At 35.6% G+C, this 16,789-nt stretch overlaps 1 protein-coding gene across 6 annotated transcripts in view; it reads left to right on the forward strand.

The window, feature by feature from the left end:
* LRCH1 (leucine rich repeats and calponin homology domain containing 1) overlaps positions 1 to 16,789 on the forward strand; it is a 143,686-nt gene that overhangs the window by 79,043 nt on the left and 47,854 nt on the right. For all 6 annotated transcript variants that reach the window (XM_075489466.1, XM_075489444.1, XM_075489458.1 and 3 more), the window contains exons 4-11: positions 421 to 526; positions 1,025 to 1,161; positions 2,402 to 2,529; positions 4,505 to 4,589; positions 10,341 to 10,446; positions 11,515 to 11,627; positions 15,079 to 15,146; positions 16,216 to 16,302. In XM_075489466.1, the coding sequence (XP_075345581.1) occupies positions 421 to 526; positions 1,025 to 1,161; positions 2,402 to 2,529; positions 4,505 to 4,589; positions 10,341 to 10,446; positions 11,515 to 11,627; positions 15,079 to 15,146; positions 16,216 to 16,302 (830 nt within the window). The remainder of the gene's footprint in view (positions 1 to 420; positions 527 to 1,024; positions 1,162 to 2,401; positions 2,530 to 4,504; positions 4,590 to 10,340; positions 10,447 to 11,514; positions 11,628 to 15,078; positions 15,147 to 16,215; positions 16,303 to 16,789) is intronic.

Genomic DNA, 16,789 nt, shown 5'->3' on the forward strand with positions numbered 1-16,789 from the left:
CCAAAAGAACAAAAACCTTTTTAAAAAAAATCAGATCCACACACTAGCAGTTTTACATTTCATCCAAACATTTTTGGTTACATAATCATGGTACTGAGTTCTTCATATGAATAAAAGTTAAGAACAAAAAGGTAGAACATCTTAAGCAAATGATTTTGAATGTTTCTATAGAAATTAAATTAACTTTCCAAATTAGCTTGTTCTCCAAATAAGAATTCGCTCTGGGTCTTAAGTAATGTGTAAACATTTTATCATGTATCTAGTTTTGCATTGTGAAGATAGGATGTAGATGGTTGCATGTTTTCAGGTTAAAAAAAATGTTACAACGGTAATAGTAAATTAGCTACAATTTCACATCTGTATTATTTAACATTTAGGAGCCAAAAGTTCATTAGTTCTATTATTACTATTTTGCTGTAGGATGTCAGCTGTAATGAAATCACAGCTTTGCCACAGCAGATAGGCCAGCTGAAATCTTTAAAAGAACTGAATGTCAGAAGAAATTACCTCGAAGTTTTACCCCAAGGTAAAAACCAAAAAAGCCTAATACCTTTATGGTAGCTCTTTTTATTAGCATTTTGAAAGTATTTTTTAATCGTGTAAGTAGATATAATTAAAAAGTAGTAATTACTTTGTGTTCAAATTTATTCCATTTGAGTTTGCAGAATATAACATTCAGTGGTACTCACTAAATAACAGTGTGTGAGGTTTTTTATTGAATTATCTTTATGATTCTAGGCATCTTTTATATTGCACAAGTACTTACCTGTGAATGCAGTATGGGAACTGTCGGCTGAGTTTCAGGGAAAAAAAAATTTCAAAGTATTTATTTTAAAATTTATTGTCACTTGTATAACAATAACATTCTTTTCATTTCCCAGTATAGAATGGAGTAAATGTTGATCATGTTCCTGAGTTTGTATTTTTCCTGAATGCAAAAGAAGGTTTATTCAGAAATATTTTATTATTTTATGGCAAAAATAAATACAGATATAACACTGTCTCTCTTTTTTGTTACTTTTAGAACTAGTACAGCTTCCCTTGGTAAAGTTCGACTTTTCCTGCAATAAAGTGCTTGTGATTCCAATTTGTTTTAGAAAGATGGTGCAGTTACAAGTATTACTGCTTGAGAACAATCCTTTGCAGTCTCCACCAGCACAAGTAAGTGACGTCTATCATTTAAATTGTGCCTTAATATTGGGTGGACAATAACAAATTATAGCTAATAGAATGTCACCTTCCGCAATTGCAGGCTTCTGAACCTGCAGTAATGTCAGTCACCACAGACATTAGTTGTTGATGTATAAATAAGACCCAGAAAGTATGCGATGTTCTGAGTATGAGTCTGTGCACCACTTGAACTAACATGAGTCTAGAGGATTTCCATTCAGTTAGCTACCTGTTTATTTTTGTCATTCCTATCTGCATATGAAACACGGTTGGAATATGTATATAACTTTGAAAAAGAGAAATGAGAAACTTCCTGGATAAATTTTCTCTCTGTTAATAAGAACCCAGTTCTAGAAATTTTTACAGTGATTTACTGTTAACTTAAAAAAATATGCAGGCGGTGTAGAACGTAATCCATGTGAAATTTTACTTCATAATGTAAGTTTATAGATGGTGATACACAAAGAAATCAACCTCCTGTTCTGAACTGTAGGCCATGCTGAGAAATTATGATAATAAATGAATAGAACCTGTGCTTGCTGCTTAAGGACAACTTCATTGTTGTTGACTTACTGGACAGGAGATTCAAACCACATCTCTGAAAGCTACAATTGTTCTAGATCAACAGCTGTTGAAATACTTGAGAGTTTTTGTTACATTGGAAAAATGCTTTTCATAACCAATGGTGATGCTGCTACTAAACTAAAAAAATACAGAGCAAGTTTCAGCAAGCATTTGAGCTAGAAGTATGCAGTTAAAGAAAAAAAATTCTAAAATGCAGGTGAAATACATCATAAAGATGCTTGGACACTAGTAAAAACAATGTGACTAAGAGTATAAAGGACATGCTGATTAATTAAATGTCAATATTGAATAATTTTTGAAAATAATTATTCAATTTATGGTTAGTAATAGGCCATATAATATATTTTATTGTAATTCTTTTTGAGTCAAAAGCTCATTTGGATTTTTTTTAAAGTAGAATACATCCTTTTCTTGTTTTCTGTCTTACTCTCTGAGGATATTTGTACTAGTACACACAGATAATTGATTGGGCAATTGAAGTAATTCTTAGTAATTAAAAAAAAAGAATAAAATCCATTTTCCTTTATGTGATATCTATTATGACGATATGAGTTGGTTGTCAAGGAGTTTTACACTAAATGACGTTTGGAATAAATTATTTCTTTCATTCTAGTTATAAACCTAACTTTTTTTTCTTGTCTAACAGATTTGTACAAAGGGTAAGGTGCATATATTCAAATACCTGACTGTACAGGCTTGTCAGATTAAAACAGCAGACTCACTGTATCTTAATGCCATAGAACAACAGCATTTGCCACAACCTGTGGAAGAAAGGTACGTATGAAAATCTCACTTATTTTTTTCGTGTAACACTTATGAACAAATAGAAATAAATATGTTTATATCTTTAGGTTCTAGAGTTTCATTTGTTTAGATGCTATTTAGAGTGTACTTTTTTGAACAGAGATTTGTTTTGCTTTATTCTAATGAAATCCATATAAGAGTTTAGAACAAAAGATTTTTAACCATCAGTTCTGATTAAAGTTAACAGCACATTAGGAAAGAGCTTAGGAGTGAACCTTAGTTTAAATCTAACTTCTCAGTAGTACACTACTAGAATATATTGAAAATAAATGAGATGGTAGTATTATTAAGTGTTGGAACTTTCTTGTAAATCTATTAAAGTGTTAAATAAGTTTTAATTTCTTGTGTTGTTTTGTGATTTATATGTTGTTACACATTCGTTGCATAGTTGTTTTAAGCTTTTTTTGTTCATCCAGAGGCTTATCCATCCAGCAAAGAGAACTGCATGAGACTCTTTTAAAGTGAAATGTCCTAATTTGTTGGCAAAACGAAAGACAAAATCTTTAATGTCTTACATCAAACATCTAGGAAATGTCATCTTGTATGGTGGTTCAAGGACAGGAACTAGATAGGAAGCAGCTCCTTATTATGAGAATCTCCATAGCTAATTGGAAACCAGTTTTTAGCCAGCTCTTTCTTCGCTAACATGGGAAGTATAGTATAACCAATCAGGGAAGGTACAATAATGCCTTATTTTTGGAGAGAAGTATTCACTAAAAACAAAGTGTTGATGTAAATAAAAATAGAGATATTGCTGCTAACACCCTGGGGGAAAAAAAAAAAGGACTGTTATGGAATCTCCCTGTCAGTCATCTAGATAAGGTTTCAAGCCTTATTGAAAGGAGCCACCTTTGTGAATTTCTGTGAGATAAATTCCAAAGGTGGGAAGAAGTGAGGATGAAAAGTAAGTTTTCCACTTGGGAAACACCTACTGGTTTTCTGTTTTGTTCTTTTAGTATACAAGAAAATTGACAGGAATGTCATGTCCTGTATGGCATTTTGGTCATATAGGATCATACAGGTTAGGGTAAGGGGATAGTACAGAGTAGGTACCACTTGGTAACTAACAGCCTAATGCTCTATCGCATAATAATTACTAAATTTTTATTTTAGAGAATAACTTCACACTTCTAAAGAAAAAGCATAACCTGGTTAGGATTTCCATATGCAGTTTCTACACAAAATCCTTAGTGTTTACTAATGAAACATAATTTAAGATTAGGATTAATCAGATATTCAAGTAAGACTGATAAAGTTCTTTTTTAAATTGCTGTGTCAGTCTGAGTTCAGGATTACAGCTTTCAGGATTGCAAATGAGAGGATAATAAAACATATAAAAAAATAAAGTTAAGTGATGAGTGTATTGCATCTAATAGTGTACTTTAAAATGAGTAGAGGTCATACTAGGTAATGAAACCAGAAGAGAGAGCAGTTGACATTATTATAGTAGTTTTCTTAAAAACCTAAATTTCAAAGTCTATTTTAAAACACTAAAAGGTTTCTGTGTTAATAGCTACTTCAAGCCGCAGGGAATATCAGTTCATTTTTAATGTATCCATGGTTACAATTAAATTGGTTGACTTCAGTTTGAGTTCAACTAGTTTAGTTGCTTTTCCCATGGCTAAGTGACTTCAGTCGGACTCCTGTGCCACTTAGCTAGTAACTAAGCATTTTTACCTAGTGTATAGACAAAAGCAAGCTTTACAGCACATTATTTCTGTTGTTTTGTTAATCATTAGGCTAAGCAGTCATTCAATCTGATCTATTTTACTATGACCAGAATGCAAATGTGTAGTTTTTAACCATACTAGGCTGTTTCACCCTCTGCTATTAAGACTGGTTGGAATTTTGCTTTGATTTAAGTGAAACCAGGACAGAATTGTAATCGTGAATGCTGTGATAGCTTTTTATTGGGGCTTGTTTTTTTTCTTTTATTCACATCTAGCATTGATGACATCTACCCAAGTAAAAAGGACTCGGATTCAGGTGTTGGTAGTGATAATGGCGATAAACGTTTGTCAGCAACAGAGGTAAGTTGCCTGAATTTTGTGTCCAGCTCCCTTTCCCTCCACACCCATATTTTGACTATATTTTAAGTTGGCTAACAATGTGAATATGTTTTTAGCCATCAAAACTGTGCAGCCACATCCTTGGCATGAATTTCTCACTAAGAAATGGCTAAAACAAAGAAAAAAGGAGACTGGGGGGTTTTGGGATTTTTGTTTGTTTGTTGTTTTTTTAATCTGTATGCTTTCTGGGGAGGGCAGTGAGATACTTGCTTACAAATGGTCAACAACCTACCAATAGTGAAAATTCGCTACAGTTTTCAGACAGTTTACATAATCTAGAGAATGAGGACCAAACCAGAATCCATGTCTGCTCTTTCCAATAAAGTAAATGTCCTAACAGGTTATGTGCCTGGCGGCTTCTCACTTCTTTTCTCTCTGACTGATGACTCTTTCCTTTTGGGAATTAACGGGAGTTCAGCATGCCTGGTCTCGGTGTGTTCTGTGGTGTAATGGTTATGGCAGTTTGCTCTAGTGTAGGAACTTCAGAAACTTTGCAGATGCATATTAAGATGCACTTACATGCTCTGGCAGTTAGGCAGTGCTGGAAATAAGCCTTCAGAATTTTTTCTGAACTATGTTGTCAGACTGAACAAAGAGAAAGGACAGCTTTCTGAGACTAGCGTTGTCCTAAGCAGTTACAGCTGACTTTCCTAGACCTTTTTTCTGTGACACTGCTCAGCTGAACAGGGCACTAAATCTAGTTGGAGTTGAACTGAATAAATAATGATAAATAACTAAATAGTTTGTGATGTAATTCAGTGATGATCTTTCTGAAATATACAAATAATGGGATTTATGGTCTGACCTAATGGGAAATATTCAGATCACAATAGAAGAATGGGCTTCTTGCTACTTAAAATAAGTTTACGGTGATTCTTTAGTGTTCCTCTCCTCCTTTGAGGAAAAGAGATTCTGTTGCCTTTGAAACAAATGTATAAAGAATCAAGCTTAGGTACTGAATTTGTAGTTACTAAAAAGCAAATTGAAAGTGAATCCAGTTACACACTGATTGGTCTTTTAAATACAATAGCATTTAAAAAAAAAAACCCACAGGGACTTCCAGGTACTTGGGCAAGTTTCTTGCTAGATGGAAATGAAGCAGAATTATAATGATTTCTAGCCAGACTTCTAATGGTTTCCCTCTAGTTGTAAGAGCATGCAGTCCATTCAGAGACGCTTACAAACTGTTTTGCCTTTCTTGTACTTCCTGAAGCTGGGTTAGCTTGTTAATGAAACAGTTATCCAGAATTTCCTCTTTAGCTATAAATAACACCTTTAGAAAATGGATAATCTTTCCTGTAATCAAAATGTAGCAATTCGAATGCTGCACAAAATTGTTTTAAAGACAACCAACAGTGAACCAATACATTTTTATTAGCACAAAGGCTTTTTATATGAGAACTACTTACTCATTCCCTCCCTGCCTGACTACTGCTCTACTATTAAGGAGAAAATAGATGCTGAGATCAGTAATCCCAAATGTATTTGGTAGTAAATTCACCACTCACTTTTCCTTCTGAGGCGACCTTTAATACCTGTGTTACACATGAGAATTGTGCAAAAAATATTAGCAAGTTGCAAATACAAATTAATGTACATTGTTAATTACAGTCAGAAATCTACATACCCAACATTAGATAAACATTAAATGGTGGGTCATAAAGTAATCATTAAAACACACTTTTGGAGGGTTTTTATAAATACATCAGACATATAAAAACAAACTATAGTTTAGTCTGAAGGCTAGTAGCTGTTGAGTTTCAGCTCTTCTACAGAAAATACTACAAGGTCATTTTACATTTGTGTAACTTAATGGTAACTTAAATTAATCACTTGTTTGAATACTAATGTATTTTTTAGGAAGCTTGCTAATTAGCTTTGGGTCTGTACACATAGGAGGAAGTACTTGATGAAATGAACAACTTATGTATTTGTCTGGCTTGTTGGTAGGGTCATTACAAGGGCAATTCTTCAGAGCTATAGGCATCTTGAGCATTTCAAGTGAAAGATACCTTGAAGTGTTGCTGTGATCAATTTTACAGCAACTTGAAGGCAAATTCTGCTTTAAGGTAGTGCACTCATGTACCTCATCTTTTAGGAACAGTGTACCATTTTCATTCATTTTCCACCTCCCTTTGGCCTGATTTTTTCCTTAGTTAAAATTCATTAGAACAACAGGGTACTTGTTAAGATCCAGATGTTGTCCCTGCTTTATTACCCATAAGAGTGACACATTAGTACCAGCAAGAATGTATATGAAGATTCTTTCAAAACGCATCATCTGAATTCAGTGTTGGAATAATGTTAGGTATTTTTGATTTTTATGTCTATTGTCGTCTTCTGTTGCCAGCTGAATAAAAATAAAACCGTGGATGAAGGAAATGACATACAGTATTACACCTATGAAGGAGCAATACTTTTGTATTATTGCAAGCTGCTTTGGCTAGTTTCTATTTCATAGAATACTGGCAGGAAACACCTGGAAAATAAATTGCTGAATTCTGTAGGCCCTGAAAGTGAGACATAGCCTGTTAAAGGAATGATTTTCTGTTTCCAAATTGAATGGCCTGTGGCTTTTTTTACACTAACACTCCAAAATATTTTCCTAAAAGCTGTGAGTGTAACTCTGCTGAGAAAAAAAATCTTGCTTGTTTTAGTATTCAGAACTTGTAATAATGCATATAAGAACATTTTACTGTAAAATTTTCAAATGATAGTTGTGAAATTAACGAAACATGAATCTTTGAACTAGAATAACTGAATTTAGTGCTTAAATGTCACGAGATACAACCTGAAAGAAAGAGAGAAAACCTGAAAGAAAGAGAAGGAACTTCACTGTAACCTTGGTTGTCTGAATGAATTTATATTGTGCATGTCTTTTTTTTTTTTTTTTTTTTAAGCTGTTGGAGATTGTAATTGTTTCAGGTCTAAAAGAACTAGTGGATTTTGTACTTAGAATACTTGGAGTGTGGTTTGTTTATTTTCTGTTTGAGATACATCAATATTACAAATATTTTTAATATTTAAAATTTATTTTAAAAATTGACAAATGGGAACAACTAACTGCAATATTTGTTCAATTCATTATAAAGCTTCATTATTTTGATAAGGCTCTATCAAGTCCCTGTATATCCTTTTGAATTTTTTCTCTTTCAGCAGAAGAATACGGCCAGTGAATTAATAGAGTTAATAACATACAGTTTATTCATAAAGAAGCACATTTATTGTGGTCCACATTTACAGAATGTGTTAAGTCCAGGGTATTCTTGGCAAATAGGAATAACCACATGTATCTTTGATACAGTTCTTTAAGAGCAAAGCAGATTTGCTCCATTCCGTATCACAAACCTTAGCTTCAGGATTTCAAAAAATGTTTTCTGCCTGGAATATTAACATCTAAAGGTAGCAAGAATGGCATAATTCTAGTGGAAGCTAGCGACTATGGAATTGAATAACTGGTTGTATGTAATAATCTCGCATTCCATTGCAGATCTGGTGTTACAATGGGATGAACTGATAAACAGAGAAATACCATTTTGTTAAAAAAAAAATAATAATTCTTAAAGGATATGGAGCAAAATACTATATATGTATTATAACAGCTATAATTACATATTCCATACATGTATTCTGTATGTGCAGAGTAGTGAGTTACAGAAACACAGAGCATCTAAAGAATGAGCAACACCAGTGGGTTTGTTGGGAAATAGATTTGCAAAGCTCTGAGAGACTGTTTTAGTGATAAGCTCTCTATCTCAGGAGAGCAAGAATAAAAACTTGGCCTTTTCTGGAAACCATGTTTTTCATAGAATCGTGGAATCACTTAGGTTGGAAAAGACCTTTAAGATTGACTCCAACCATTAACCTAGCACTGCCAAGTCCACTGCTAAACCATGTCCCTAAGCGTCACATCTACACGTCTTTTAAATACCCCCAGGGACGGTGACTCAACCACTTCCCTGGGCAGCCTGTTCCAATGCTTGATAACCCTTTTGGTGAATAAATTTTTCCTAATATCCAATCTAAACCTCCCCTGGCACAACTTGAGGCCATTTTCTCTTGTCCTATGGCTAGTTACTTGGGAGAAGAGACTGACCCCCACCTCTCTACAACCTCCTTTCAGGTAGTTGTAGAGAGCGATAAGGTCTCCCCTCAGCCTCCTTGTCTCCAGGCTAAACAGTCCCAGTTCTCTCAGCCGCTCCTCATAAGACTTCTGCTCCAGACCCTTCACCAGCTTCGCTGCCCTTCTCTGGACACGCTCCAGCACCTCAATGTCTTTCTTGTACTGAGGGACCCAAAACTGAACACAGGATTCGAGGTGCGGCCTCACCAGTGTCGAGTACAGGGGCACGATCACTTCCCTGCTCCTGCTGGCCACACTATTTCTGACAAAAGCCAGGATGGTGTTGGCTTTCTTGGCCGCCTGGGCACACTGCTGGCTCATATTCAGCTGGCTGTCAACCAACACCCCCAGGTCCTTTTCCACCAGGCAGCTTTGCAGCCACTCTTCCCCAAGCCTGTAGCGTTGCATGGGGTTATTGTGACCCAAGTGCAGGACCTTGCACTTGGCTTTGTTGAATGTCATACAATTGGGCTTGGCCCATTGATCCAGCCTGTCCAGGTCCCTCTGCAGAGCCTTCCTACCCTCAAGCAGATCAACATTCCCGCACAACTTCGTGTTGTCTGCAAACTTATTGAGGGTGCACTCGATCCCCTCGTCCAGATTGTTGATAAAGATACGAAACGGAACTGGCCCCAGTACTGATCCCTGGGGGAACACCACTTGTGACAGGCCACCAACTGGATTTAACTCCATTCACCACCACTCTTTGGGCCTGGCCATCCAGCCAGTTTTTTACCCAGTGAAGCATATGCCCGTCCAAGCCACGAGCAGCCAGTTTCTCTAGGAGAATGCTGTGGGAAATGGTACGAAAGGCTTCGTAGTTTTTGCTGTAGTTCACCTCAGGGGAGAATGTGAGCACAACCCACTGTGAGCAGTTTGCTGCCAGTCCTACAGAACAGCAGAGCCCTAGTGGCATGGGACAGAAGTGAAGGCTAGTGTGTCAGCGCTGCTTTGTGTAGCCACTATCTGTAAAGTCATAAACAGGATAAGCTTGTAGATAAAAGTAATGTGTTTTAGTGTACCAGCTAATACAGCTGAAAAAAATGGATGAGCTTTTAAGCCAATGAAGAAAAGCTAGTGCACTTGACAGTTTATGCTTTTTTCAGCTCTGCAAGTTAATCTAATAAAAGATATTGCCTCAGCCTACAAAGCCTAACTTGCTTGCTTTAAGCCATTAAATTAACAAGGTGTAATGCAGGGGAGAAGAGTCTTGGAGGGAAAGAAAAAAGGACTGTGATAGGAGGCTCAGTTTTTCTACAGACTGATGGCCACAAGGAGCCCCTGTTTTCAGCTGTCCCAGGAAGGCACGCAGAGAGCAGCACAGTACAACGGTGTCACTGCAAGGAGAGGACTAGTGCAGTGAGGAAGATAGGAAAGAACAACAGATGAATTGTGCTGCTTGGCAAGCCTGCTGTGAGGATGTATTCAGCATGACTACAGCTTCCTACAGCAGGATTTGGTCATGTTAGATGCTCTGGTATCCTCTCCCATATTAGTTTGCCGCTCTTTAGTGAGCACTCTTCTTAATACATATGTTTTTATCAGTCTTGGTTTGAGCTGAAACAAGTGTTTCTCTTATTTCTTCTTAGCCATCTGATGAAGATACTATCAGCTTTAATGTTCCAATGTCAGACATCGTGGAAGAAGATCAGGTTGTAAAGGAAGATTCAGGTCACCATGCTAACTCAAGAAAAGGTTGGAATGTAAAAAAAGTGGAAGTTAAATACATGGAAATTCTGGCAATAATTCTATGTATAAGACCGAATTCAGTTTGCAAAAATCACAGCCCAACAAGCATCAATCTTGTACAAAAGCACAGTCCTTTTCTGTACTTGGACTTAATGCATATATAAGGCTTTATTTTTCAAAGTCAGCATTTCCCCTGGAAAGAAATAAATCTCTTCACATTTTGAGAGAATGTGTAATTTTACTTAAATTTTATTAAATTAACTTACACTTTTCCAAATTATTTCTACGTACTGATAAACAATGTTTCTCCAAGGTCTGCACATACTAATGATAAATGGCAGGATGAACTCAGTGAGTTGCATATGGCAAACACATAAATAGAGGATCAGCCTTTCCCCAGTGTTACAGACTGGATTAAATGAACTTCAACTGAGATACTCATCAGACTTTAGTAGAATACTAAGTGAGATAGTAAAAGCATTATATCCTACCTACAGTATTTATTGGCACGCTGCAGAGGGTAAGTTATAGGATCAGACTACTTCAAGCAGAGGAGAAAATTATTACTGCCTCACACCCCTGGAAGTACTATGTGTAAGCAAGAGATTGGCATAGGCTCTGAAGGCTCTGAATCATTTGGGTTGAGTTCTGCTGAGAGTTTGTGTGTTTGTTATAGTATAATAACTCTGAAGTTGCATGAAACTGCAAGTCACTGGCTGAGACATCTGAATGTCCTAAAATACTCTCTAGCTGGACAGCTGTGTTCTTGTACTGGTACTGGCAAGACATATTTGGTGTAGTTCAAAACTGACTCCATCAATGCCTGTTGTGGTGCTTCTGATCTACAACTGTATGAGCCCAAGATATTGATTTATTACAACTTTGAAATTAATTGGCATCACTCCTTAAAATGCAAAAGTCTTAACTTGTTTGAGGTTTTTAATATGCTTTGAATTTAAACTTTGCATGTTTTTGAGCTCTATAATTTAATACACTTAAATTGCATTGAGTAACAAATGTTGAGCTGAACCAGAAATCATTCTTCTATCTTTTTTTTTTAATTGTTGTTATTAGTGGGATTCCATCAGGGATCTTCTCACTTGATTGTCAATGATAAGTCAAGAGAAACAGGAAACCAGTTTGATGAATCGGAGACTCTTACTACTGAATTTATGAGTTACATTAAGGCAAGTTTGTGACAGTTTTAAAAGGGGGGAAATATCTTCTCTACTTTCATAAGTATAGAGCAAGCAGGAATGACAAAATGTAGACATTGTAATGAATGAGAGACCGCAATTAATATTCATTGTCATAAAAAATACAGAAGATTCTTGATGGATTTTGGGAGTATACACTGACTCTGTTATGATATAGCATCATTTTGTAGATGCTATAGGTGATAGGAAAGTGCAGTTGAATAATTGTGTGTGTATTTGTGTGTATAACAAAACATATATGGGTGTGTATATAATGAAATATGTAAGAAAACACAGGTTATCCACAATAAGAAACTCTGAGATTATACCCATCAGTCTTTACATAAAGGTCTGGGTGCCACTTTAGTTTCCTTAAGATGTTCATTACTGAACACTGGTGCTCTGGATTACTGATTACACGTCATAGGTAGTTGCTTAATCTGCTTGAAAGTATTACTCTTGTCTTTCTGTTATGGTTAATGAGTACTTGCTTATCAGTCATGTGGCATCTTTCTGGCATGTGGCTTCTTGTTGGGAAACTATCAAACGTGCTTTCTTTTTTTGAACTGTTTTTCGTAATGAATGACCTTTCAGAAAAATGTTCTGTTATGTCTTTTTGTCTGTTTTACGTTGTATTTTCCCCATTCATATTGTCATTTACTCTGTTTTTCTATTTGTGGCATTATGTTTAGTAGCATATGTCTAGACATATGTGTCTGAGAAAGCTGCAACAGAATCCACAGAAACGTACTACGAATCATTAGTGATTGCTGTTGTGTGGTAACTCATGAAATTCACTTGCTTTATTATATAGCAAGAACTGCCTGATGAATTTATAAATTAAATATAGTTAGGCAGACTGAGGAGTTTTTGAAAGATTCTAGAGAAATTTTGAGCAAGTGTTTTGTGGTTTGTTTTTTTTTTCTGTGAAAATTTATTTGCTGGATACTTTTGCTAGATACTTTATAATGCAAAGATATTTGAGAAATAGTAGTATTTTGTAGCATTCCTGTGGACGTGATGTCTCCTCTTGATTTATAGGCGAGAAGGGATTATCTAGTATGGATATTTTTAGACTAATTTTCTCCTTCTGTGGAGATTTTTACGGGGTGCAAAGAGGCAATGTATCGCTTCCATTTTCCATTGCTTAGAGGAAAAAATGTGCTGGGAAGTAGTAGTGGAAAGAGAAAGGATGTGGCCTTTCAGCTTCTTGGAAACAGACTTCTGGTTCTGCAAAAGATCTCTTTATTTGAGCAACCTTTTTGTTTTTTTCTAGCAACAAAATTCTTGCAGATCATCTTCAGCTAGTTGCAGAGTCTCTGAGGTGGCAGCCGCAGAGGACTAGTATTTAAAAACAAAGGAAAAAAAAACTTTTCCCTTTCATAGTTACTGAAGACATGTAGTTATGAGAAAACTTTATTTATATAGTAAATACATGTTGCTTATTATTTTTTTGTTATTTACAAATACAAATTTTTTCATGTGTATTACAAAATACAAATGAATTCAGTAGTGTTTAAAATGGCAATAGTGTATTGTCTAAAACATCATTGATTATTAGGAAGAGTTATTTATAGTTGCTGGATGTTTAGGACACTACAGGTTATTTTATATTGGCTTGTTCTTTTGTGACTTTTATACTAAAAAATTCTTATTTTTAGATGGTTAAAATGTTAACAAATTATTGTAGGTTTCCTGCATACAAATTTTCAGCAAGTGTGCACATTTGAGGTGAATGACCTAGGTAAAAGGGGATAGAATGCTTTCATCCTCCTCTGACAAAGGGGTACACACATATGAAGCTGACTGTACGTTGTGTTATGCATATGCTTTGTATTTCCTTTCCTTGTTCTTCTCACTTCATCATCTTGATTTTCAGTAGTGTACCATTTGAAGACTATTCCCTTGGGAATGTCCTCCATCATAATAAGATAATATTATCTGAAATAATATGTTGCAGACACTGGTTCAGTAAAATATAGGTTACTGTATTGAATTGCCGGATAAGAATATTGCCAGAGTGAGCAGTTTAATTTCTTTGAATTTTGATATCTTCTTAACATTATGGGAGGTGAGATCAGCAGTTGGTGACTGCAACAGGTAGTACATCCCTTTTATTCTGAGGATTTTGAACTCAGGGTGTTTTCCTTCTTGTGCAGATTTCTGAGGCTGTTGTGTTCTTTAGTTTATATTTAGTCAGGTACTAGAATGCCTTTTGGGACAGTGGGGCATCTTCTAAAATTGAAATTCTGGTTAACCAAACCATACATAAAATCAGTACAACTTGCAGTGCAAAAGAGGAGCTTAGGCTTGGAGGATTTTTTAATTTTTCAAATTTTAGTCGTAATTTATATGGCTTTATTTATCTTATCTTCTATATAATTATGCCCAGAGACTGAGGATCACCTTCTAGAATAAGTGCTGCATTTGTCATCTTATGATATACGCCCTTCTTATGGGAAAAATCATGTACTTCATTCCTGTGAGGAGAAGAAAAAGAAAAAAGAATGGCTTTATTCATTCTACTGGGGAATGGGCCATCTTTGGGGAATGTTAGAGAAGCTGGTACACTCTTCAGTGACACATCTGGCAGAGTTGGATAGCGTTTATTGGTACCGGGTGATGCAACTGATGTGCCAAACACATGACACACAAGAGGATAAGCCTCTCTGTTCATTCTTTACTAGTTACAAATGCACATCCATTCAGAGAGCTTCTGTCTTTACCGGCCGCTGAACTGCTTCAGTGTTCCTGCCTATCTGAGATGAAAGAGAAAAGAAAATTGCAAAGCACCAAATGGAAGCATAAAAGAGAGAATCACATTTTCTAATAAGTAGCACTTCATAGTTATAGGTAGGACAGTGGGGGCTCTAATTTATGCCTACATTGAAGCCAAAATAACTGGCTGACTAATAGGAATTGTTGCACGCAGTTTTTGTTCTGATTTGTTTTAAAAAAATTTATTCATGGCTGTTAAAACTGTCAAGTAGGAGTCCTGTTAATAATTATGGATGAAGTACATAATTGCTACTGTTTGCATATTTGGAATTTCCTTTGCTCTGTAAACAAATCTGGCTGCAGGAGGAGAGCAAGTAAGAGGAGAGTTAGCATTGTGCTTAATTGAAGCATTGTTTGCATACACCAGAAAGGCACAAATGAAATCTGGGACACAGAATAAAGAATTCTCATGCTGCTTGACTTTCTTTTTACAGTTAAAGGAGGGTAAGGGCTGTTGACCTCAATAAAATCTGAACAGTGAACAGAAGACCTTGTAATCAGTATCTTAATAGGGGGTAGAGTGAGGAGTGGAGCAGAAGTGTTGGATTGTTTCAACTAGCCACCCTAAACTGTTACATAAATTAGGTCAGTGCTGAGTCTGAAAGCAAAATTTATCTGCCTACTTAATTGCAAAGTTCCGTTCTCAATATCACTTTGCTTACAGAGTAGAGCAGCAGAGTGTGATGAATTATTGAGAATAGAAGAGGACACACAATGGCAAACAGACGAAATGTAAGTATTTTTAATGTATCTGTAAGTAATTAGCTGTGTCATTTAATCAGATTGACAGAACTGGCATTTCCTTTTCAGTTAATAATTTTGTAGATTTGGAGGCATGGCAGAAGCACAGCCTCGCACTTTGTGTGTGCTCAATGTTTTACACATTGCCGAATAGAGTGGATGTTATATTACAACTAATTAATTTGTATGCACCAATAATGCTGTAATATTTTTAACCTATGTAGAATGCAAGCTTTTTAACTACGTATTTTGATATTTAGTCTGTGAATGGCATTGGTAAAAAAGGATTTTACCAAAACTTGTAAGATCTAAATTTAATGTCTATTTTTAAAAATGTAATTTAATTGGAAAAAAACCCTTCAGTCTTGTTTCTTCTTTTGTCATCATTTTAACCTTGAAGCAATCATTAATTCATAGACATTAATTCAAGAGCAGAGCAAGTGAACATCAGTTGCTGAGGAGAGTGCATAAGAAAAGGGGATTTAGCATGACAGTGTACTGTGAAGTTGTCACTAAGCAGAACAGTGGAGTCCTAAATGATTTAAAAAAACAAAAATTGAAGGGAAGGGAAGAATAAGTACTTTCTGAAAGAGCCTTATTGGCAGAACTAACAGGTGATTGTGTTTCTAAACCCCAAAAAGAATTACAGATGTTGAAAAGTAAGAGAAAGCATGCTGGTCCATTAAAAAAATCGTTGTATTTAGTATTTATGTTAAAACAATGTATGTGATGAGTGCAGTTAATAAGAGTCAAGTATTGGTAAACAAATTTTGAATTTTAGAAGTAAGTCTGTTTTATTGAAATGCTAAAAGTTTTAATTCATCACCTTTGTTTACGTATATATTTGGTTGGGGGGCTTTGTTAAGGACAAAGTGGTGAAGAATAGTTTCAGAAGGAACTCCATAAATTCAGCACATACTCCTGTGCACAGAGGCTGTTCTTTTTTCCCTCTATAGTATTTGCATGCCAGTTGAAAGATACAGCTCACAAATTGAAATTCAGACTACCCTTGATAATTGCTGTTGTACCTCTTTTTTGAATGTTTTGTTTTCTGTTATAGAATAAATTTATCAGAAGAACAAACTATTGATATAGCAATGATAGAACAACTGAGAGAAGCAGTGGATTTATTACAAGATCCCAACAGGTATGCTTACAGTAGCTGGTGTCTTAATGTCATGTATTTAAAATTTTTGTGAATGGCTTTAGAGTTCTTTAACCGATAATTGAAAGTTCTCTGGAGTTATGAGGTGCTTTATTAGCATACTGATGTTTTTCAGGAGGCACTTAGATAGTTAAGAAGGAAACTTGCATTCTCTGTCTGAGTATCTGGGCAAGATGCCCAGTAAATTAAGATGGATTTCAGGTTTAAAAGAAACCTAAATTTAGAGGTGGAGACACCTCTTAACCATTCATCTCGTGTACGCTACTGTGATTTTCTGAAGCTTTGTCTAGGATAGTCACATTTCTTCTAGGGACTATAAATAAACTCTCCTCTGCTTACTAATGCTTGGTGTATTTTGTGGGGATTGGAGAAGGTTTGAGACCTTTTCAGAAGATTGAAGAATTGCCCAGCTTCATCCCACCTCAGTGGAGCGCATAAAGGAGACCTGAATTAGTGGTCGAGTTTCTGT

The sequence above is a fragment of the Mycteria americana genome, chromosome 1 (genome assembly GCF_035582795.1).
Source record: "Mycteria americana isolate JAX WOST 10 ecotype Jacksonville Zoo and Gardens chromosome 1, USCA_MyAme_1.0, whole genome shotgun sequence".
NCBI classification, from domain to species: domain Eukaryota; kingdom Metazoa; phylum Chordata; class Aves; order Ciconiiformes; family Ciconiidae; genus Mycteria; species Mycteria americana.